We start from the raw sequence: 24,268 nt of genomic DNA, 5'->3' as shown, positions 1-24,268 counted from the left end.
GTCCAAAAGAAGGCTACTAACCCTTGACCTTTGGTGTTAAAGGGGCCCTGAACTACTTTTTATCAAAGAGGAGAAATGCATTTGAATTTAAAATAGGCTAATTCAGAAATACTTTGCGGCAAAAGGCAATTAAATGCGTTCAGCAGAAGCGGAGTTATTGACAATCAAACATGGCCTTCGGGGTACTTTTGCTCCTTCAATAGCTTGCATTGCAAAGGCTACAGCAGAGCAGGCCTAACCACAATGCTCTTGCCTTCTAAATGTCACCGTGGCGTGCAGTTCAAATTTAGTTTTGGTAGTTAACGTGGATGCTACTGCTTCCCATTTTTGTGCCTACGACGTGCCAAACGTAAGCCAAATGCAGTTGTCCTCGGGGAACTGCAATGCATTTAACCAGTGGACTTGTCGCAGCACCTCGCGGTATCTACGCTACGTAGGAGACCGCAGCTACAATCAACTGTGCACTCATTAACGAGTATGCTGACCAAATGTTTACATGTGTTATGCAAGATTATTCCATGCTGAATGTTTCGTCACAATCCACAGCATAAATGAGTGAAAGAATATTTTCTCTAAACTACACTACAAAACTCGAAACAAGGGATGTTTTAAGCTCGGAGTGCAGCATTAACAAATCTAGTGCAACAAACTTATTCACTAGTGATTACGTGAAAAATAATGTAATGAAATACCGCACCAGAAAATGTTACTGAACCAAGAACATGGCAACCTGTGGCTTGCAAGCCATTGGCCATAATAATAATAATAAAAAAATAAGTATCGATGAGCGAATGATGGCAATCCCCATTTAATGGCAGTGGCTAAATATACATATCACTGCAACTCTTAAAATATTCCTGGCCCTGTTTTCTAGTACGCGGATCGTATGGCAGTGCTTGCACCATTTGGACAGGGTATAACTAGCTCAGAAGGATGTGTATGTCATATTTATGCGTGTTGTGCAGTCATTGTCAGTGACAAGTTCCAAAACAGTGGCTTGTTGCACTGCGTCGGAGGCCAGCTGAGGCAAGCAATGGATGCCGCATCACATGATCAAACATAGCGGTTAAAAAAGGAGTGCGATGAAAAGAATTGTACTACGACCTCCTACACTACTGTGACATTCAAAAATATTATGTTTACCACTGGTTCATTAAGGCTAAAATGTCTTAACGGTTGCACCTTGCCTATACTGCAAGAAAGGCACGCAGGCATCAGTGCTTGCCTTGTTCACCCAGTGAGAACAAGAAATTACTGACTGCGTGCCTAGCCATCAGTAAAATTAGTTCTACCAGATGAGAGACTGGTGCTTCTTGGTGTTATCGATAGTACTCTTTCTCTGTTCGTTACCAGCAGATGGCAACTATAAATGCACTTGTCTGGCCTTGCTAAAATTTGAGTCTGTCTTTCAAGCAAAACCTGAATGTGGGAGTACTAGGTTACCAATACCTTCCTCGCTATAGAAGGTTCTTCCTAAAATTCTGGAAATCATCTGCTTGGAAAATCACCCTCAGTCACTGGTGCTTGTAGGTAGAAATTTTCATTTTCACCTTAACTCTCGGTGGCCTGTATTTGCCAAGTGTATCTGAATGGAACTGCAAGACATTTAACAGCCACCATTTTTTTACCAAATCTATGCACAGCTCCGTAATGAAAGTTCAAAAAATAAAATTTTACAAAAGCAGTTCTTTATTGTAAAGCATTCACTTTCCGTTTTTTTCCATTTGGGCTTGGCAACCAGTCATCCCACTGAGTAATCACACTATTGCTGAAATTGGGAATGCAATTGAGCAGCTCACAGCTGCCTCACTTCGGCTGTCATGAATATGCATGATAGGACATTGCATATAAAATGCCATTTGCCTAAGTAGCACCAGGAGCAATGGAGAAGGAAAAAAAAAAAAAAATGTGGGCGAGTCTGCTAGCTTAAACCACACGAATGCTTTCTCTATCTGGTAGAGTGCAGCCAGAATTTTTGATGACTTCCACAGACACAGTGATGCCACAACGAATGCAGGTTTCGATAGGTTTCCCCAGGAGGTACATGGCCAGAAAACCTGCAGTGCAAATTATGGATTTCTAAGAACACTCCTTTTATGAACACTGTTTAATAACTTATCAAGTCTGGGTTTATGGCACTCTTGCTGGAAAGAAGTTCAAGGGTTCCCAACTTCAAAAACTAACAAAGCATGTTCAAGGACACAAGCCTGTCTTAACAAACTTTCTTAATGCACACTTTTTTTAACCACATGGTTTGCTACATGGCATATTTTAAAATAAATGCGTGAAGTCTCGTGAAGAAGCTGCACTTAAACTAAATGTGTAAAAGGCTGACTAAGCGAACCACCATGCTATCAACTGGTCTGAGTTGGCAGTTTATTAATAGTACAGGCGAGAAGGCAGACTTAGGCAATAGGCAACATAACCTAATGGGGCCCCCCTGGCTCCCTTACATGTGCTGCAGTACCAACAAACTGAATTGCAGCAAATATGAAGTTACATACACAGGGTGATCATTTTTAAGTTTTACAGAGTTTTTGAAGATAGCCTGTTGCAGATAACACAATTCTAGTCCTTGAGCTGCATTATTCAGAGAGGCATTCGAAACAGCTATGGAATTAACAAAAATTCACTAATCACATTCTCAATTACTTTATGGCACACATTGCAATTTATTAATTGCAGCCAGTGAGTTTGCAAGTCGTATCCACTTGGAATGAATTTACACAATGACGCAAGTTTGGAAATATATGCCATAAAACTCACCGTAAAAATGCACTGTTGTTCCACTTACTATTGTAGCTAAGTGCTCTTTTATGCATTTAAGCATAATATGTATTTTGTCCCACACTTTGGGAAATATCTCGAAACTAGTTTCATCCTGGAATTTCATTTCGAGTGGATACGTCCTGCAAGCTCAACGGCTACAATTCGTAAATTGCATTATGGGCCGTGCAGTAATTAATTAAGAAGTGAATTGGTGAATTTTTATTAATTAGTTGAATAGGTGTTTCAATTTCTCGTGCTAGCGGTGCCTATCTCTGGATAATCTAGCCCAAGGACAAGAATTATGCTGTCACAGGCGATGTTTAAAAATTCCATAAAACTTAAAAATTATCACCCCGTCGATACAAAGGGCACTTATGTAATGGAGTAACATCTGGAAAGAGGTCATGCTTGCACCCGCGCATAAGTGTTTTTTCTTTTTTTTAATGTGAAGTAGAAAATATAGCCTGTTAAAAGAAAAGACTAGTTGCCTGAGCAAAATGCTTATAGCTTTGCTCAAGGTTAAGAATGGCACGGCACAAAATACATGGACATGAAGTGACGGGACTCATGACGGGACTCGCCTCATCACTTCATGTCCGTGATGAATTTATGCTTCACAATTTTGGAACTTTTCTCTTGGAAGCCAGGTATCAGTTGCATTCCTACCGAATGATAGCTATAGTAATTATTTCTGGCACAGCAATGTTTTGTCAGTGATACTGCGGTTCAGGCAGAGGTGACATCTTCATTTCAGCCACTGGTGACAGGATACACCAGGATACAAACTTGGTGCTAAGCTATGACAAATTCCTAAAAAACAATAGTTCACATCTGGAAACCTGCCCATGCTTCACAAGGTGTAAAAGCAGGCATGTTTGTAACATGCCATGTTTGGTTAGCAGCATGACAGCTGATGTAGGAAGTGAGAGAAGGGACAGGGAAGAGCAACTTGCAACAAGAGGCAGATAGCTGGCAGCAATCACTTGCAAAGTTTCTGCGATCTCAAGTGAACACGCTAACAATTGATGATCCCTTCATGACGAGTGGGTCCAGAGAACTCATTGAGTTTTTAAAAAGGAATCACAGTTGTGCATTGCATTTTTCACATTTTCCATTGACATCAGAGACTTTATTACTCGTTGCCCGGTGAAATGAGGCTCGCAGCAGTCTCTGAATGTATTGACACACATGGCAGCATAGCCTTTCAAAATGCCTCTGCCATCATGATGGGGGGTTTTCTAGAGCTTCTTAATGCTCACGTGAACTCGATGTTCATAACTTGGAACTGAATATACCTTCAAAAGGAAGGTGTGTGCCTAGGTTTGTGCATTTTGCTAGCCACTTACAACCACCTACTTTCTGAACGCTTTCCATCCGCCATTGTCACTAAAGCTTTGAGGTTTGTAAATGACTGTTTAGTACTTTTAGACTGACGCCGACACTGTTGATACCAAGTGGCAAGCTGTCCTAGCCCTGTTACAATATCGCTTTCACCTGTTTGTTTTAACTCATGAGCAGCAAGCTGCTGATTCAATTCAGCTTTTAGATCTCAAGCTTCTATTTAGTGATAATAATCTGTGCTGGGTGTATGCAACAGGAGCTAACACGCCTCTCCTGCCATGTAACTCAGCTAATTCAGAGCTCACCCAGTGGGGAATCATTAACCTGCGCTTCAAAAACACCTTTCCAGAGTCGTGTCATGAACTTAATGGGAAAAATCTTCCAAAAGCAGGCCAAAAAACTTCATCATCCAGGGTATCCCCGAGTCTCCTGATATTAGCAGCGGAAACCATGTCTAACTCTGTCTGGCCTTCTTCGCATTCATTGCTGTGACCATCACTGCAGACAGATCTTTGAAGGCACAGCATACACGTGCCACCCTCCACGTGCCACCCTCCTGTCTTTTCTGTTGAGCCACGGCTTGGTATATAAGCCTGGTGTGTGTGTGCAATAAAATTGTTGCAAGTCAGCGTTCTTTCCTGTTCCTTCCCTCACTTCCTATGTTGGTTGCCATGTTACTAACTAAAGATGCCTGTGCTTTACTGCTGCATGTCTCTCTAATGTAGCTTTTTTCCTTCCGATGTTCATGCCTCACTTAAAGATTAATCGTAGCTTACTTTATGGGTGGCCTTCATACATAATGGAAAGAAATGGAAGGAAATTTAACGTGTCTATTAGCAGTAAGAGCTTGCACCATGGAGAAGTTACGTTCACATGACAAAAAATTAAATCTTTGTGATTATTAATATATATAACATACAAAAAGAAGCCAAAGCCAAGTCAGTGAGTGGGCTCTGAGCTGGAACATACCTCCAACAAAGGAATCTCCAGCACCATTGGTGTCAACGATCACATCTGGCTCAAGCTTGGGAACGGGAAATTTCTGAGTGGTATGACCTGAACAAACAAAAGCAGATACATTTGTGGCTTTGCAAGAGCTGTCAAATTTTCAGTGCACCAAGCAATGCAAAAGGAATTCCATTTTGCACAGAAGATATTGGCGCTGATGTTTTGCAACATCAACATGCTACGCCAAAATCTATAAAGAATCTTCAAATTACAGTTTCAAACCTTCGAGCAGCAGCACACCATGCAAGAAACTGCATCTGCCACACTTCCATGCGATTTTCTTTCCCAGCTGCTTGACTGTTGATTTATGAATAGGTTAATGTCACAAATGACACCTTGGTTACGAAAGACATCGCAAGCCACAGTGGAGAGCACTGGATCGATAATGGTCCTGTGGGATTCATTAAAGAGACCCTCATGAAAAACAGTGTAGACTAATGTATTTTTTTCAGAACTCTATCAACATTATTTTTGCAGTAATAGGTTTATTATTAGAAGACAATGAAAGTCTTTCATTTTTGGGATTTCATGCTGAAACAGCAGCACCTGCACGGCAGTGCGTTGTCACAGATTTCATTTTTTTTATTTAGGCCATTGTGGTTCTCTGTAAAATTTCTTGAAACAAGCGAAGCTTATTATTTGGCCTTTTTAAGATAAAATGCGGTCCATTTTTATCAGTAAAGAAATATCTAGTACTGAGCAGATGCTATGAAAATCCACAACATGGCAAGCTGGTGGGGAAACTTCAAGGCGTCGTTGCTACCAATCTCTTGTTCTTGCAACTTTTCAGGCTCACCAAGCCTTTTCTCGCAGAAAGAGTGGCCTGTTTAGGTATTGTAAAATGCTGATCTATGGATACATACGTGTACTCAAATAGTTTTTCTCTTTTATGCCCCTGTAACTTACACCTATAAATACAGGAGTTTCTTGCAACAGCTGCTTTGCTGTAATAAGATAATGCATACCTTGAGCTACAATGACATCATCAGCACCTTGGGTTATTACCACCATTCTTTCAAACTCTTGGTTCTCCTTGGGAAACTTGCTTATCAGTTTGGCAATCTCAGTAATATCTTTGGTCTGGAAAAGAAGCAAACAACGCAATCACGAATTTCCCTATTTCACATGCAAAAATGAAGCTAGCATACTTGTTCTAGAGATTATAGCTCACCTTCATATTGTGAACATCAGCAAACTCTCTTGCTTCCTAGAGAATAACAGACAAAAAGCTTTCAGCATAAGCACATGCAGCATATTTATTCACAAACACTGCACTCAGGGGATGGACTCTTGAGCACAGCAGTGACAAACTACTACTCAAGCTTGAAGTGGCAACATTGTTGAACATATTTCCAAATTATTTTGGATACGCTGTTGCCAGGCATGAAGATGCACAGTTTGCGCTGTATCACCACACTACTAATCTCGGTGAAAATGCGCTCCATGCAGTTAACTCAATATTTTTATCACGAGATGGACGATTTTTCTGCAGCTACAGTCAACGCTTACGATAGTTAAATTCACATAAACGCGCAGAAATAAATAAGCAACAAAAACACACTAAAACCAAAACTGTACTAGGCAGCAGGAACCATACCAGGAACAGGAGTGCTTGTAGTGACTTCTTGGGACAAACTGTTAACTGCAACAAATTCTAAGTATTCTTAGGGTACATGACTCTTATTGGCTAAAGAAAGTTGCTGCTGAAATCTTTATGTCAAAAAATAATTTAAAACAGTTGCTCATGACAATAGAAAGCCTGTGCAGGCTTAAAGACATCTTTGCAAGATTAGGCAGCAACACTGCCGCTCCCATGCCAATGTCTCAGAGTGGTAAATAGAAATTATCCATTGGAAAGCAGATTGGGAGTGTGCACGCTGATCTTTGTAACTAATTTGAGGAAAAACAATGCTACCGTATATACTCGTGTAAGGGCCGCACTTTTTCTTCGAAAATTTTGCTAGGTGCGGCCCTTACACGAATCAGGCCGATTTAGTACAGGCAGTACAGGCCAAAGGTCTGTACTGTTTATGCAACAGTAGCAGAGTGCAAGAGTCACAAATGACATGCCAGAAATGTTTTTATTCGGATTCCATTTCGCTGTCCTCGTTCTCGGAGGAGCTCGCCTCGGCGTCCGCGTCTTCCCAGAGACGGTCATCTTCGGTGCCGTTCATGGAGTTCGAAATTCCCGTTACCTTGAAGCTTTTAGCAACTACTTCTACTGACATGGCACGCCACGCATTCAAAATCCATTCACACACCTGTTGGAGCGACGCCCGCTTCAGCCGTCCTGTAGGGGTCTTCTCGTGGACGCCTCCAGCCATCCATTCAGAGTAACATCGGCGAAATTCCACTTTGAATGGTCTGTTGACGCATACGTCGAGCGGCTGCAGCACACTCGTCAGGCCACCGGGAATGACGGCCAAGTCCGTACGAGTTGCGGCAACTCGGTTCTTGACGCGGTCGGTCAAGTGGCCCCTAAAGCTGTCCAAAACAAGGAGGGCTTTCCGTTGTAACAGCCCTCCAGGTCTGTTTGCCCAGACGGTCTTAATCCAGTCAACGACCAGTTCCTCGGACATCCAGCCCTTCTCTTGCGCACGTACGACGATTCCCTGAGGGAACTTCTCTTTTGGGAGAGTCTTCCTTTTAAATACGACGTACGGCGGAAGCCTCCTGCCGTCTGCCGTGATGCACAACATCACAGTGCACCTTTGGCGTTCTGCACCAGTCGTGCGCACAGACACACTTTTCGCACCTTTTAAATCCACTGTGGTGCTTTCCGGTGCATCGAACCACACAGGTGTCTGGTCCGCATTCCCAATTTGGGACAGGTCGTATTCATGCTCCCTCCTGAGAGCATTCACGAAGCGATGAAACTTAATGACGTGGTCTTCGTACTCGCGCGGCAGTTTTTGGCAAATCGTCGTTCGGCGCCGAATAGAAAGCTGGTTACGGTTCATAAACCGCGTAGCCCAGCCCCGACTTGCCTTGAATTGTGCCGGGGGTATTTCCATGTGGCGAGCGATGCTGAGGGCTTTGACGCGTATCATGTCAGTCGATACGGCGTAGCCGTCCCTTCGTGTGTCGACGACGTAGTTGACGAGCTCGCTTTCGAGTTGCGGGTACTTGCACTTTTTCCCGCGAAACGCCTTTCGGCTCCTGTTAGTAGCGGCGAGGGCATCTTTCTGATTCATCCAGTAACGCACGCGCTTCTCATCGACGTCGTACTTTCGTCCAGCTTCCCGCTTCCCGTGCTCCTCGGCATAGTCAATCACTTGCAGCTTAAATGCTGCAGTGAATGATCTCAGATGCCGGCCCATCGTCCGTCACGTGCGCTGGCTTCTGCAGGGTTCACTACAACCAACAAAGTGACACCGACGACACCGATCTGAAGTCGCGCTGCCAACGTATCGACACGATGCTAGGAACGATGCCAACAAAGAGGCCGCACAAGGCAAATATGGCGGCGCGCTGTCAACAGCGTGGTCGGCGCGTCGGCGGAAGTAGAATAAAAGCGGAAAAGCGTGCAGCGCCATCTGGCTGTAAATGAACTAACTACACTTTTCTGGCGGGACATTTTGAACTTTTGTTTTTTTTTTTTCGAAATATCCGCTTTCAAAGTTGGGGTGCGGCCCTTACACGAGGGCGGCCCTTACACGAGTATATACGGTACTCTCAGTCATGCCATTTGGCACACATAAAGAAAGTGCCCAGGAAAATATACAGCACAAATTTAATTCAGATTCGTACTGCAATGACTTGAGGAGCCATTCTACTCTGTGAAAGTGGTTGACCAGCGAAACTGTAGCACATCAGACGGGGTAGACAAGGGTACATGCATTTATTTTCATCATTTGGTAATAGTAGCGACAACAGCTTTGCAATTACTGTGATATACACCGATTGATTCGTTCGCAACCTTAGACAGAATCTTGGCCAAAGTCTATACACAACCGTAGTTGAGTGGTTTGGATTGGTGTGGCACTTCAAACCAAACTCCTCTAGCACAAACTGAGTGAACCATTTCCTGTCTGGTTTTGAAACTATCACATTGTAGTTTCCAATGATGATCACAGGGGTAGTGTCATCACGGCTAACCCTTGCGAAGTGCGTGGTCATGAACTTTTCGATAGTCCACTTGGGTGTGCCTGGAGATACATACACAATGGCAATTCTGTCTTTTGTTTGTATGGCATAGACATCCCCACAGTCAGTGGCATTGCCCTCTTGCAAGTCAAGGGTGTATGGTTGAACATTTTGTCCTTTGCAGATATGGCAATGCCTCCTGCTTGTGAGTCCACTATACCCATCGTCTTGAAACAATGTATCTTGATTTATTTATTTCATTTATTATTATTTATTATTACTATTAGGGGCAGCGTGCTTGAAGCCTGCTTTACCTCCACCACGGGTTGCCTCAGTATTGCGCTATCTCTGGGATCACCCCGTGCTAATTTTTTTTATTGACCCTTGCACACAAAAAATACATGGAACCCTAGCGACACACACCTTCGCTGTCAAAATTGGCAGCGTTACCCTTTAAGCAGATGCCTCATAGTATGAAGACAGTCATAGTCATATAATGATTGCTGTGCAGTGCAGAATGAATGCACAAATGCCAGAAATATGTTACACACACAGCTCTTTCTTTAAATTTCTATAACTGCAGCATACAGTCGAATCTAACTAGAGTGCAATGCGTAGCATCCCTGGCAAAGCATTATGGCAGTGACATCTTTTAGTAGTATGTGCTAGACGCCTTCCACAACAAAAATTATTCCCATTTGTAATTTCAGAAATCAAAATCTTACCGTCTCATTTCCAAAGATAATATCAACATATGGGAAAGCAGCCATCATGTTGTCCTTGAATATACGGCATAAGAATGGTGCACTGAGGTTCATGCAAAAAACTTTCTTCTTGCTGGAAGCATGTTTGGCCACAGTCAATATACTATCCAGGCTGACATTCAAAAAGAACCCCTGCAAGTGAAATTGTTGAGACCAATTTGAGCTTGACCAAGAAGTGCAATGAAAAACAAACACACACTGTGAAAGCTTTTGCTACTTGCCGATATATAATAATGACTGGCTTCTTCCATCAATGCCTTATTTTCAGGCTTCAGGAGATGATCCACTGAATAAAGCTGTGCTGCAGCCAAATTGGCACACAAAGAGCTGCAAAAAAAAAAAAGAAGCCTAAAATTCTTCAGCACATTTATTGTTTGACGAGAGCAAGAAAACAAAAGATGAGAAGCATGTATACAATAAAGCCCAGCTATAATGAACTTGGACACATGAGTCATAGCCTACTGTACCCAAACCTCTGGAACTGTAAGAATACTATCAATGCCTATATCGAATAATTGAACCACAGGCATTTGCTGCTACCTACCACCGAAACTTATCTACTTTCGTTCCTCCCAGTAGCAATAACAGTGTCTGCAAATTTCAAGAAAAGCTCTTGGTCTCAGTCAACAACAAACCCATGTCATTTCAAAAGCAATTTGCATAGCTGTTGCCTTACATTTTACGATAAAATCTTAACCACATTCACCTATGAATAATGTAACCACTTTATACCTAGGCCACTGAGCAAAACAATGTGGGTGTTGTCTAACAAAGGAGGAGGAAGGGGAGTAGAAAAAGGAATTCAAGGTGGTTGTGTGCAATAATCTGCACATAACTGTCTTCATGCAATAACAATAATCTTTCAACTGAACAACATAAATTTTTTTTTCTGCACTGCAAGATTTCTGTGAAACACAATGCATAATGACAGTGATTTGATGCGGCAATTATTATCATATGTGAAATACGTGGATTGTGAGAAAATGATTAGCGAAACATTTCTTACTTGCTTAAACGTCCCAATGTTCCATTCATACCAGCGTAACTAAAGTGCCAAGAATGGCAGTTGCAGCCTCAGATTCAAATAAAAGCAATGGCAGTCTTGTCATGAAACTTCATTAAAATATTAGATCGCCACATGAGTTAAGAAACATAAATGAAACAATTTATGGGTTTTGCAACATTTAATAGTATGTGCCATCTTCAGCCTACCACCATCCACTTACAAACACATATCCAGTGGACAGGAAATTTGTCGGCATTACCCATGCAACCGTGACGCCAAACATACAGATCAGATTATGATGAGCAAGTAGCATTACAATGAGTTACTTGATTCCAATTCCATGATGGTTATAAGCCTAGAAGCCTGAATGAGTCTAATTCCAGAAGCCCATGAGTATTAGTGAATCCGTGATTCTTGCAAGTCTGAGAATAAACGAGTACAAATGCGTGAGCCCTTGAGCCTGAGTAAGTCCTGCTTAGTCAGATTTTTTGAGTCAGCATCGGTATCATCTTGGAGAGGCTGAGCATCAGTGAGCCTGAATAAGTGATTTTGGCAAGCCTGAGTTCTATTCATTTTGCCAATTTATGGCTTCACTGTACCAGAATGCTTTTCTGGCAAAAATGTTACAAATGGCATAAAGTGGCTGGCAAACAATGCTCAGGCTGAAATTATTGCAGAAACATCCACAAGTGGACTGTGGAATATGGATCTTAAGGTCATGCATTTCAGTGTTGCCATGTGCAATGATATATAAAGCAATGGATCATTTTCCTAATTTGCAAGTGCACTTCTCTGCACTGAAGATTTGTCCAAGTAATGGTGGAACTGGTCATGGTTCACATGAAGGTGCAAGCGCTAGATACACATGCCAGGGCTTGTCTCTTGCACATGGTTTCATCACGAGAGCCCTGTCTACATTTCCCATGTCATAAGACATGCAAACTGAGCTCATATGCACTGACTGCAAAATGACTATGCTACCATTAGCTTGGCAAACTACCTCATAGGAAAGCTTGTTTACAATTATGAAAGAGGTCCATTATCAAGTTTCTCAAGACATTGAGCTAAGAATACATTCAAAATTCACTTGGCATGCTTAATACTTCAAACACTACTTTAAACACCAATCTGTAGTTGTTTAAACCCTTATAAAAGATTTTTCTCTCATAGCTTAGTTTCTACAATGCAATTTAATATTTAAAAAAAATTAAATTATGGGGTTTTACGAGCCGAAACCGCTTTCTGATTATGAGGCACGCCGTAGTGGAGGACTCCGGAAATTTAGACCACCTGGGGTTCTTTAACGTGCACCTAAATCTAAGTACACAGGTGTTTTCGCATTTCGCCCCCATCGAAATGCGGCCGCCGTGGCCCAATTTAATATTAGCTAGAGCGTATGACCACACAGGTGGTCATGGGGCTCAGTGACATGTGATAATGCACCTCCCAAAAACTGCCAAAAATAAATGGCAGGCTTAGATGAACATACAAAAATTCAAGGACACATTCTCACGGTTTTCCAGGTGTACAAGCTCATGGCAATGCTGGGATTTTCCAGTTTTCTGAGAATTATTTTCAGTGGAATGCAATGTACCATGATGGTAGAACAGTATGAAAATCATTAGATGAAAAAACCCACCGGCTCTTTCCATGATCAGTCAGCAGAACAGCGCATGTGCCTGTAGGTTCCTTGTCAGAGTACTGATACCTGACATTGACACCAGCTTCTCTGGCTTTCTGTTCAAGAATGCCACCAAATTTGTCCCTACCAATGCAGCCCATGAATGTGGCAACTTCTGGAATCTGTACGACCCACTTTTAAAGAAGAAAGTTGCAGAGAACAATGAAATTAAAATTGTGTACAAATCTATGGAACAGGAATAGCACTGTTTAACTGTAATGTTTGTACACAATACAAATTGCTGCTGCATGTACTAAGGCGAAGGACCACTGTAGTCACTCATGGGAAATTGTGCACATTGTAGCCCGATTTATTGTGTGCCTATTGCCATATATACAAGACCTTACTCGGCGGCAATTATGCAGCTCATGGCTGACGACAGAGTTGCCATTATTTAAAATCATTTTAAAACATGAGGCCACTAGAGAGAGAGAGAGAGAGAGAGAGAGAGAGAGAGAGAGGCTTTCAATTTTGCAATGAAGCAATACACTCCGGCCACATAAACTGCTGTTAGCACAGATGCTTCCAACATGGCAGACAGGATGTAATTGGGGTCATCAAATGGGGGAAATAAAGCCCAGCAAAAGACTGAACTCACAGATAAGTGCTTTCCAGATGGATAACAACATCTCAGATAGCGAGGAAAAAAGAAAAAAGAAGGACGATCATTACCGTAGAAGAGGCACAATACACACCTGAAAGACACGCAGAGTATTTTGTGTGGCACCTCCAGCTGTGTAGCTACAGTCAAATTTTTCCACAAGTTCTGTGTACCTGCAGCACAATTACAATCACTTATTGAGTCTGTTTAATCAGCAAGGGCTAAGCAAATTTTCTCAAACACTAAAGAATCTGGAGCGATTGAAAAATGCTTACAGTGAAGTGTGGCTCTCATCAGCAAGAATAGCATTGTTAGTTTTCAGTGAATATCTGCAGGGATACAAAGCACACGAAACTGGTTAAGATTACAAGCAGGAAATAAGCAATGTTTCAAAGCTAATGACAGACACAAACCGTTAAGCCTGTTCGGCTTTGTTCACAACTATTTTAGAAGCGACATGTCAGTTACTTTTAAAAAGTATATTTTCATGAAAGAAAGGAAACGAGGACTAATGCTTCTAGTAAAGCAATCGCCCGGCGTTTCAAGTTGTTTTTTTTTCCGCATCAAATTAATGTATCGTATTTAACTTCATAACCTTGCATTAGATGTTTCCAATTCAGCCTCAGATAAGAGTTACCAAAAGTCACCTTTGTATGAGCCAAATAACCCAAGTTTTCTTTCATTTGTAACAGAGGATGCTGCGACGGTACCTCTTTATTTATCTGTACACTCTTAAACAGAGTTTCTCAATATATTACTTAGAGGGAAATCTGGCGCTGCTGCACTGTGGTATGTAGGGGAATGCCGGTATATTGTGACTTCGGATTGGCGTTGTTCTCGGAGAGCCAGGACACCTTGAAGACGCCCCTGGCAAGCACCGTTCTGTCTGTCACAATGACTCATTTTCTACTAAAACAGCACGTAGAAAGCTGTTTTAGCTTTTTACGCAAAAACACAAAAACACGTTTTGTTTAACTATGAGAACTTGTTATTACATGTACAAATATACATGTAAAATTATATGATACGTAAAAAGTATTAGCAGGCTGCTAAAGTTGGAGGACAGACGACAAGATTCGCGCTCGCTTTGAAACAGTTTGTCGTCTGTTCTTGCTTTTCTTCGCTTGGTCATGCATTGTAGGTGAGTAATGATGTAATATGCAGGAATGGAAACATTTTATGAAAATTTTACTTAAAGAACGCGTTATTTGTGTAGCCATATCCACGTTTTAGACGAAGCCTCTTACAAACCAGCCAACACAAGCCTCGCAGACACGTATACCGTCATTCCCATGCCCCTTAGGAAACTCCCATAGGCGGTGGCGCAAGATTTCCCTCTAGGTGCTATAGTGAGAATATCTATGCTCTTAAACAATCATATTCGGCACACGCACTAGAGGTATGTGACAAGTCGTTCGTGACTGACAAATTGTCACGGTATCACTGCTGCCAGCTAATTCGCTCACAGTGGTAAGCGAATTATTAGAGCGGAATTACATGTTTCACGAAAGAAATAGCAACTCACTTCTGTAAGAATTCGACGTCCACAGATGCAGATATGTCAAGAAGTGGATTGCCCATGCCGAAGAGCATTCCTTTCCTGTCGAGACAAACATTCGAATTTATAATGAAATTCCGTGTTGCCGCTGCACAAAATAAAAGGCTATGGGTGAGAAAGTGCAGTATGCACAAACCCGTTACTCAATTACTTATTTACCTTTCTTTTTAACCTTAAGAAATTTTGCTTAGACATCTTTCCACTGATACCTCAACGACGAGCTCGGCAGCAAGGGCATAGATAAGACAACGGTACTTCTTCAAAACGTTCTCGTGCTGAAATTACGCCTCCGAACAGCACCAACGGCTGCATTTACGTCATTGAAGTGCTTCAGGGTCGGCATTAAAACGAGAAAATCTGCGCGGTGCGACCAACCGTCATGCACAGCACAAACTTCGCGCGTAAAGATGTACACACGTGAATCGGAATCACATAAAATGAAATGCAGTGAAACGCAATGATTACCTCAGTTTGGAACTCATCGTGAGCACAAGAAGGCTTACACCAGAACTGGGTGATCGAGAGCTAAGTCAGCTAACTCCGGAACCGGCGAACTGGGCTGATATACCTAGTCCTACCTGCAGCTCACCAGCTACTAATCTACGCCTAGTAGCGCTCGTAGCGTCGCCGGCGGCACCACAGCGTGTGGAGCCTGTCTGGCCGTCTAGCGGGTCTAGCGTCTAGCTCTCGCGGGTGGAGAGAGCCATAGAGTTTCCTACGGAGAGAGCTAGGGGGTGTGGGCATAGAATAAAGAACCAGCTGTGTGGGTCCTGCGTGTGTTCCCCGCTGAGGCGTTTCTTATTGAAATGTTCGTGGCGCCACCGTCGCCTTCACCTGAATAAGCAGCCCCGAGCGCCGGCCGGACGCGTGTCGCGTCGAGGATCCTACCGAAGCTGCATGAAGCGTGGCAGGCGTTTCACACTGTTGTATCTAGTTTTGTTTCTCGCTGGCGGAAATAATGATTGTATTCCACACCGACGTATGTAAAGAAAACGGAGAAAGAGCATGTAAATCGCACGAGCGACGCAAGGACGACGGCGCGTTGAGCAGACGACAGCAACTCGGCCCGCGAGCTCACCGCAGCCAAAGCTATAGTGCACTAGAATAATTATTCTAGTACACTATAGCCAAAGCAGTCGGAGCTTCAGGATATGGTGACGGCAGCGCCACCGCAAATTCAGCGTTTTTCGCATCACTCCCATGCGCTTGCCGTGGCGTTCGCTGGACCCACTCCCCCAACCTAGTACTCTAGATAGGACAGACAAGAGCCTAAGCGCTGAAAATCGTATCGGATCACTGATACGATTGTTTCTGTAATTTCTTTTTCTGCCTTTCAAAATATTGTTTTTGTTAAATTTTTGTTTTAACAGTTATTTTCAGTCGTTTCTGGGCGGCGCAGATTTTGAATCAGAGCGACATTCTCAAATTTTTTTAGCGAATTTTACATGCCATCTGCTCTGTCGATGTTAACCCATTCTTGCCCATACGTCGAGCATCAACAGAAGACCGATGATTTGCTTAACTGAGTGTCGCATATTTCGCACGTTCTTCCAACATACTGATGAACGTTCTGGTAACGCTGACATTGACTCTCTCTACTATGTCTTCATGGCTTCAGTGTTAGGACGGCGGATTCTCGTTCCTTGTAGTTTGCTGTCCGGCGTTACTAAACGGTAGGGGACCGAGGTAGGCGCGCCATGGGCCACAGGAGACCTGCCCAACGGGCATGAACGATGACGGTACGCAGCAGGCCGGGAGGCAGGAGCCCAGTGGGACGCCGTCTGGGAGACGTGGAACTCGACGTCAAGAGTCAGGCTTGCAGGTTGAGCTGCTTCGGGGAAGACAGCTCCGTTAGTGAGGGCAGGCTAGACGTAACTTTGGGGGCTGGGGATAGCCTTGCAGCTGGACAGCTTGAGGGACTCGAAGAGAGCCCCGTCGAGTCCAGGAACTCGATGGCGCTGCGGAGTACGAGGCCCTACTGTCGGCTCAGGTGGATGATGCTGCAATCTGCGCGGGCTGGAAGGCCCAAACGCCGAAGCTCCTGAAGGAGCTGGCTGCGGTGACGGCTGTGTGCCGGGCATACGACAGGGTCGTAGCCAGGGGCTGGCAAACCGCGCACGTGCCCTCCGCCGAAATTTCCGTGTGTATGAGATGTCCCGGTGTCTCAAGCTCACCGCAGTATGCATAGGCCAGGGAGGTAGCAAGTCCCAACCGAATCGCAGGCAGCTGTCGCTGATTCGGCGCGACCAAGCCGTCGACGAACACGTGGAGATGCCCGCCGTGACTCGTATAGCAGGGAGCCAGTCGTCTGCTGCAGGGCGTAGGTCGGCGAGTGCCTCTTGGACACCCCTGGCTGCTCAACGGTGATGGAGAGTGATGGCCTTTGAGGTGGGGCTGGCTGTACAGGCAGCACAGCCTCCCCATGTGCGACAAGTTGGGATCGCAGGCGGGACAGCAGACTACGGCCGTCATGAGCATGGTGGAGGCGGTCGACATGGCGCAGTTCTTGTAGAAAGAAGAGTGACAGGGTCCATGCTACGGGGGGCATCTGCGAGGTTGTCAGCCACTTGCAAAGGTAAGGGGATGCACAGGCACATCCAAATAGCCGCACGGTGCTGCAACTCCAGCTTGTCTATGCGTGGAGGAGTTAGCGCGCCGCGGGCGTACTGTAGGCATGACGCGGCTGCGGCGTCGTAAGGTATGTCCACACTATAGCGACAAAAACGCGCGCGACAAGCGCCCGCGCGGCAGACGCGTGCGGGCAAATCCACAGTCGCGTTTTGCGGCACGCGGCAACGGTGCGTGCAGTCCCGTGTTGTCTCGTTCCATTCAATACTTTTCATTACAACGCGCTCTTCGTTCTGCCGATTTCATGTTCCATCCAGGGCTATTTTGAGCCAGTGGTCGCGGAAGTTGTTAAATTCCCCCGCTGCTTGCTCGCCTGCATGGTATGTACAAACACAATGACATGCTCGCACATGTTCCCGCAACATTAAGAAAATTTCACCAATTACTCACCTGTCATGCCAAACTGCTTTCCAATAATGTGCTAACGATTGGCGCGCAGCTCCTTGTCGTTAAAATCGACGTTCGATTTGTCATAGAGGCACGCATATCCGCGAACGGTTTCCAAAAACGCTCCATTGCGAGGCGGCTTCTTCGTCAACGTCTCGGTGGCTGTGTGGGAAGGCTTAACAAAAACAGCCCCCTTGACTGGAAATGGCCTCTGAAATTTTACGGCGTGCGTGTCGCTGTTCAATCTCAGAGCCCATAGATTATGATTCTTTGTTTATGCGACAGGTGGCGCCACAACAGCGCGGCTCGCTTCTTATTGGTGCTCGTTTTGCGGCTGCCGCGAAAAAATGGGTCTCGCACCCATTCGCGCGTTTGCCGCGCGTTGCTGCCGCTTTTCGTGAATCTTGCCGCGCGCGACAGCACTGCTCGCCGCACGCGGCGTGTCGCGCGCGTTTTCGTCGCTAGTGTGGACTAAAGCCCCTGATAATTTGAAAGTAGCGACACTCTTTGAACTCTGCCGCCGCCGTGCGACCTCCTCGCCCCTTGCGCGTTCCCCCGCGGCAACCAATTTTGCCCTCGTTTTTCTGCACGACGATTGGTCTCCCTGCCGTTGCCCTTGGAAACGCGCGGATTTTGAGTTTTGCTTGTGTTTTTCTTTTTTCGTTCGCGCCATTTTCCTCCTGAGCACGGCTGGCTCGGCGTAGCGAACGTTGTACGCTGTGTTTCCTGCTCATGTGCTAGCGCTATGCCGGGCTGTTGCGCATATAACTGCAGCGAGGAGCGTGAAGATGGTTATGCCGTTTTTATGATACCACAAGGAAAGCGTGACGGCTTGCGCAGGAAGCAGTGGCTGCATGACATTGGCCGAAAGAACTTTGTTCCGACAAAGAACAGCGTTTGCAAGCTGATGCGTCTTATAGCTCGTAGCAAAGCATCCCGTAATCCTGCATTTTTTTTCATTCTTCCAGCCTGCTCACCAGTGTTTTTGTTGCGGTTGTCCTCAGTATGCTTAATATTCTGGGGCGGCTCCATCACCTCGCACTTCGCTATCTGTTATTCAGTCGGAGGTGCAGCTATATAGATTCTGCTTTGCGCCCTGAAAAAATTAGTGGCATGTATACCCGTGGTATTGCAGGTCATGAGCGTTAGCTAGTCAACATTGAGTTCTTTTTTTTAAGTTTTAAGGCGAAAGCCTTTAGATCTGCTTCAAGGTCGCGTTATAAACTGGAAGTATCACGTGACCCAAGAAAGGCCCGAGGTGACCCAAAGCATGACCACCTCTATATAAGAGAATGATTACCCAAGCTAATTAATGAATCATTAGTGATTGACATAAGGTGGATTAGGGAGGATTAAGGTTGACTAGAGTGTATTAAAGAAGATTAAGGTGGATTACAGAGCATTAAAAAGGATTAAGATGCATGAATAAAGATTAAGGTGGATGGAGGAGGAATAAGACGGATTATGGTGGATGAAGTTGAAGGGTTGATGAAAGGGTATTAAGACCGATTAGGGTAGATTAGGGTGAATGAACACGCATTAGGGTGGATTAAAGTGGATAAAGGAAGATTAAGATCGATTGATGTGGATTAGGGTGAATTAGGGTTGATAAAAGAGGATTAAGACCGATTACGGCGGATTAAGGTGTATTAGGGACCATGGAGCTGGATTAGCTTTGATAGAGGTGGATTAGGGTGTATTAAGGTAGATTGGGACTATTAAGCAGGATTAAGTTCGATTAATAGCTGAATACTTCAATCATTATTGTGTAAACGCTGCAAGACCGATTAGTATTCCCTTAAATACAGTAACCCTAGCTTATAGCTGTGCTGAAAGCATATTTTTTGCTCCTACAGATGAAAATGAAATATACAGCACATTCATGAGCCTAAAAAACAGTAGATCATTGGATGCAAACGATATTCAAATTAAACCTGTTAAGTATGTATTGGAATTGTTAACGCCTGCCCTTGCTCATATTTTTAATCTTGTCCTTGTGACAGGTATATTTCCAACTTCCATGAAATGTGCAAGGGTATCTGCACTGTACAAAGGCGGTGATCACAACCTTGCGTCTAATTACCGTCCCATTTCCGTCCTCCCAGTTTTTTCGAAGGGACTGGAAAAAATTATTTTTGTTCGCATTACAAACTTTTATCATAAGCACAGTATTTTGACAAACTCACAGTATGGTTTTCAGAAGGGGCGGTCGAGTGAAGCCGCCTTGTTAGGCCCCAAGGAAATTATTTTGGAAAATATTAATAATAATTTACTGACAGCCGGAATTTTCCTCGATTTTAGTAAAGCATTTGACTCCATTGATCACAGTATTCTCATTAGTAAGCTTTCAGCATATGGAATTCGTGGTACAGCTTTGGCCTTATTTAAATCCCACTTAGAAAATAGGTACCAGTGCGTGTATATTAACAACCAAAGATCATCATTCTTACCAATTGCATGTGGTGTGCCACAAGGAAGTATATTGGGGCCCCTTTTATTTAATACGTTTATCAATGATATCGTAAATATCGACACCACAGTAAAATTTGTAATCTATGCTGATGATAGCACCTTACTTATTTCTGGGAGTAATATTAGAACACTAGAGCTAAAATGCAATGATATCCTTACTAAACTATCAGCATGGACTAGAGTAAATCAAATCAAAGTAAACCCAACTAAATCCAAAGCAGTTATTTTTCGTGCTCAAAATAAAGCAGTTCCTCCGGTGAATTCATTCATTTTTCAAGACCAGCATATAGAAATAGTCACCGAGCACAAGGTCCTCGGTGTGTATTTTTCTGCCCATCTAAAATGGGACGCTGATGTTGTTTACGTCTCCAGAAAACTGTCTGCAGTTACAGGTGTAATCTCACGCTGCCGCACACTTCTTCCCACAAGCGCTAAACTACAGATATATTACGCCCTATTTCTTTCTCACATTAACTATTGTACACTGGTATGGGCAACAACAACTAAAAGAAATATGAACAAGCTTCTTGTATTGCAGAGGAAAATTATTCGCCTTATCATTAACATTGAACCAATGTCGAGTGTTAATCCCGCAATAGCATCATTCAATTTGATCCGTGTAGATAATATATATGAATTCCGTTTATTACAAATAACATACTTTTCTTCCACAGGTATGAGTAATTTCCTGACACAACTTGCTTCCCTTGAATATCGTACACCAATAGTTAACACTCGTTGTACTGAGACTTGGTCCTTACCACAGTTTAGAACCGATTACAAGCTGCAATCCTTGGCTCACAATCTGCCATTTTTTCTCAATAAACATAAACATACTGCTGGTTTTAGTCAAAAACAACTAAGAACATACTTTGTGCACATGTAATCCGTATTCATTCATATGTCGTTTAAAGAAAACTTCTGTGTTATTGCTGTACTTGATTTGATGCTGTACTTGCTTGCTTACTGCATTTGATTTGATGACTACTTCTGTATAGCTATTGCTGTTTCGTTCTGTCTGCTGCTGCCATGTAATGGTTTCCTGGGCCTTCGTCAAGCTGTTCGTACAGCTTTTAGCCCAGGTGACCATCCAGATACTTTCTGGAGAATAAAATATGATTTGATTTGATTTGATTTGATAAGGTGCATGAATAAAGATTAAGGTGGATGAAGGCGGATTTTGATGTATTAGGGTTGATAAAGGAGGATGAAGACCGTATAGGGTAGGCTAAGGAGCTTTAGGGGCGATGTAGGTTGAGTAGGTTGTGTTAAGGTGGATAGGGAGTATTAAACTGGATTAAGGTGGATGAAGGAGCATTAAGGTGGATTAGGGTTCATTGAGTATTAAGACAGATTAGTCTACCATAATCCTCCTAATGCACATTAATCCACCGAGTCCACATTCATCGACCTTAATCCTCCTTCATTCACTTTATTCCGCCATAATCCACGAAAGTCCTCCCTAATGCACCCTAATCCACCTTCATCGACCTTAATCTACTCTAACCCTCCTCAATGCACTTTAATACTCCTGAATCAACCCGAATGCTTCCTCATTTACTTTAATCCACCCTAATTCACCATAATCGTCCTTAATTCACCTTAATCCACCCGAATCCACACTCATCTACCTTAGTCCACCCTAATCCTCCTTCATTCACTTCAATTCACCCTAGCCCACCATAAACCTCTTTAATGCACCTTAATCCTTCTTAATCCACCCTTATCCTTCATGCACTTTAATCCACCCTAATCCACTATAATCGTCCTTAATGCACCTCAACGCACCTTCATCCACCTTCATCGACCTTCATCCAACCTAGTCCTCCTTTATGCACCTTAATCCGCCTTCATTCACCCTAATGCACCTTCATCGACTTTAATCCACATTAATCCTCCTTAATACACCTGAATTCATCTTAATCCAATCACTAATCAATCATTACTTTGCTAATCATTAATGATCTCTTATACGCGGCTGCACATGCTTTGGTTCGCTTCCCGACTTCCTTTGGTAACGTGATATTTTCGGTAGCTCCCAACGCGACCTTGAAACAGAGGTCTAAGGCTTTCGCTTAGTAAGCCACACACAAAGGGGTGTGTCACAAGCAATACTAGATCAGACGCACGAAGTAAAGCTTCTGATCATGTGGCAGAAAAATTGTCTGGAGGATAGAACTCGCCTCAAAGCTCCCTTTACATCGGTATACCCCGTTCATACGGCTTTAAGAAAAAAAAACCAACCTCCTCATAAACGTTGCCTCCAGCATTATAGATGCTGTTATTAGCATTTCTCAAAATTTTCAACCCCACTGGGGCGCGCAACTGGCCCAAAATAACACGCCTCCATAGAATCCTGCGGCCCGTGCGCGGGAGCCCAGGAGGAAAAGCGCGCCGTGCGCAGCCGGCGGGGGGGGGGGAATCGAGGAGGAAAGCGCCGTGAGGAGGAGAGTGTCGCTACTTTCAAATTATCAAGGGGTTTTAGTGTGGACGTACCTGTAGAGCCGAAGGGCCGATTTGGGTGTACAGCCCTGGACACGGACAAGAAGCTGGGAGAATGCCTTTCTGACCCGGAATGTCTGGGCGTTGAGCGCTTTGGTCACTGGGAGCCAGGTCAGTCGGCGGTCTATGCGTAGACTAAGGTAAGTGACTTGTGTGCTCTGTGCACCAGGGGCAAGGGCGGTAGGTCAAGAAGGTACTTTTCTTCTCCCCCGCTTGTCAAAAGTGAAGGAGACCAAAAAAAAAGAAGACGCAGTTTCGCCCGAAAGGCGAAGCATCGATTGCGATGGCAAATTCGTAGACAGATATACGAAATAATTAAGGATAGTAGTTTTATCGGCCGTACTAACTTGGAAACATTGGCTTACTAAATGAATTAACAAGCATGGTGTCAGCGCGCACAGGCAAACATGAACACATCACACTCGATGACCGCGAACACTCGCTGTCAAAACACCGGATTGCGCAAGCGCGGCAGCAGCAGCGAGCGAAGTGACCTGCATGCTGTCTATCGCTTCGACGCAAACAGGGGCGAGAAAACAGCACACACAAAGGTATGAGACGTCTGCAGATCGCTTCAGGATAGGCGCGCGCGACAGCGCAAAGTACACAGTTGCTGGCAATGGCACTAGATGGCGCAGCGTCTAAAAAGAAGCGCGAGAGAGCAGCAGTTGCCGCATGATGCGTTTCCCAACGTTCGCACGCACTGGCGCACCATGCATTTGGGAGGCCAAGTGCAGGCTTCGCGGCGGCAGCGCTAGATGGCACCGAGGGCTCTTAGGGAAGCGCGAAAGAGGAGTCTCGCTGCAGTACATGCCTCATACGTACCTCGCTTCGACGTGGGCAATACGTTGTGTCGCTATAAAAATGACCAACCCTTCCCCTACCGGAAAATGTGGGTAAGGGAAGCTTGTCCTGTGTGCTCCGGACCTTCGTCATGGTTACGTGACCCACAGGTAACGGTGCGAAATTTCTTCGGCCTCCCGCTCCCTCAGCTCGGTATCATCTTGTTGCTGTCGGATTGCCTGGGCTCGGGCGGCTCTAACGGCTGGATCGGCACCCCGACGGCGAGCTCTTTCCCAGGCGAGTTCTCGCCGCCACTTGTCAAAGGCTGCCAGTTCCTCGGGGGTTGGGACGGCCACGCGTTAAGCGTGGCCGCCCCATCCGTTTTCCGAGAACGGAACGGACACGGAGCTGGCGCAGCGTGCGCGAGAACCTTTCGTGCCCTTCCTTCCCCGGCGGCAGCGAAACGGCTCTGATTGGTTGCGCGCGTGGCGTGAGTGCGCGCCTATGTAGCTGAATTCTTGCCAATGACTCACGCTCCAGCGCCTATGCAGCTGTCAACTCAGCAAACCGCCCTTTCCCGCAGCTGCTCAGCTCTGGGAGCAACTGGGTTTTTTGAGTGACTACATCGCCACCGAAACTTGAGTCAATACAAGCTTCGCTTGAAAATTCAATGCTAACGCAT

At 44.5% G+C, this 24,268-nt stretch overlaps 1 protein-coding gene across 3 annotated transcripts in view; it reads right to left on the bottom strand.

The window, feature by feature from the left end:
* Window positions 1-1,666: 1,666 nt before the first annotated feature.
* The window catches only part of Adk2 (Adenosine kinase 2), a 68,658-nt gene continuing 46,056 nt past the window's right edge, over window positions 1,667-24,268 (bottom strand). For 2 of the 3 annotated variants that reach the window (XM_065434484.1, XM_065434486.1), the window contains 10 exons: window positions 14,782-14,856; window positions 13,532-13,585; window positions 13,351-13,429; window positions 12,614-12,789; window positions 10,190-10,295; window positions 9,930-10,100; window positions 6,290-6,325; window positions 6,084-6,198; window positions 5,080-5,166; window positions 1,667-2,057 (listed from right to left, as the gene is read on the bottom strand). In XM_065434484.1, coding sequence (XP_065290556.1) covers window positions 1,927-2,057; window positions 5,080-5,166; window positions 6,084-6,198; window positions 6,290-6,325; window positions 9,930-10,100; window positions 10,190-10,295; window positions 12,614-12,789; window positions 13,351-13,429; window positions 13,532-13,585; window positions 14,782-14,856 — 1,030 coding nt within the window. In that variant the 3' untranslated portion in view covers window positions 1,667-1,926. Of the gene's footprint in view, window positions 2,058-5,079; window positions 5,167-6,083; window positions 6,199-6,289; window positions 6,326-9,929; window positions 10,101-10,189; window positions 10,296-12,613; window positions 12,790-13,350; window positions 13,430-13,531; window positions 13,586-14,781; window positions 14,857-15,279; window positions 15,630-24,268 lie in introns of those variants that run through there. The other variant, XM_065434485.1, reaches the window with a different exon arrangement.

The sequence above is a fragment of the Dermacentor albipictus genome, chromosome 1 (genome assembly GCF_038994185.2).
Source record: "Dermacentor albipictus isolate Rhodes 1998 colony chromosome 1, USDA_Dalb.pri_finalv2, whole genome shotgun sequence".
Lineage (NCBI taxonomy): Eukaryota > Metazoa > Arthropoda > Arachnida > Ixodida > Ixodidae > Dermacentor > Dermacentor albipictus.
This window is presented reverse-complemented; position numbering and strand designations above follow the sequence as displayed.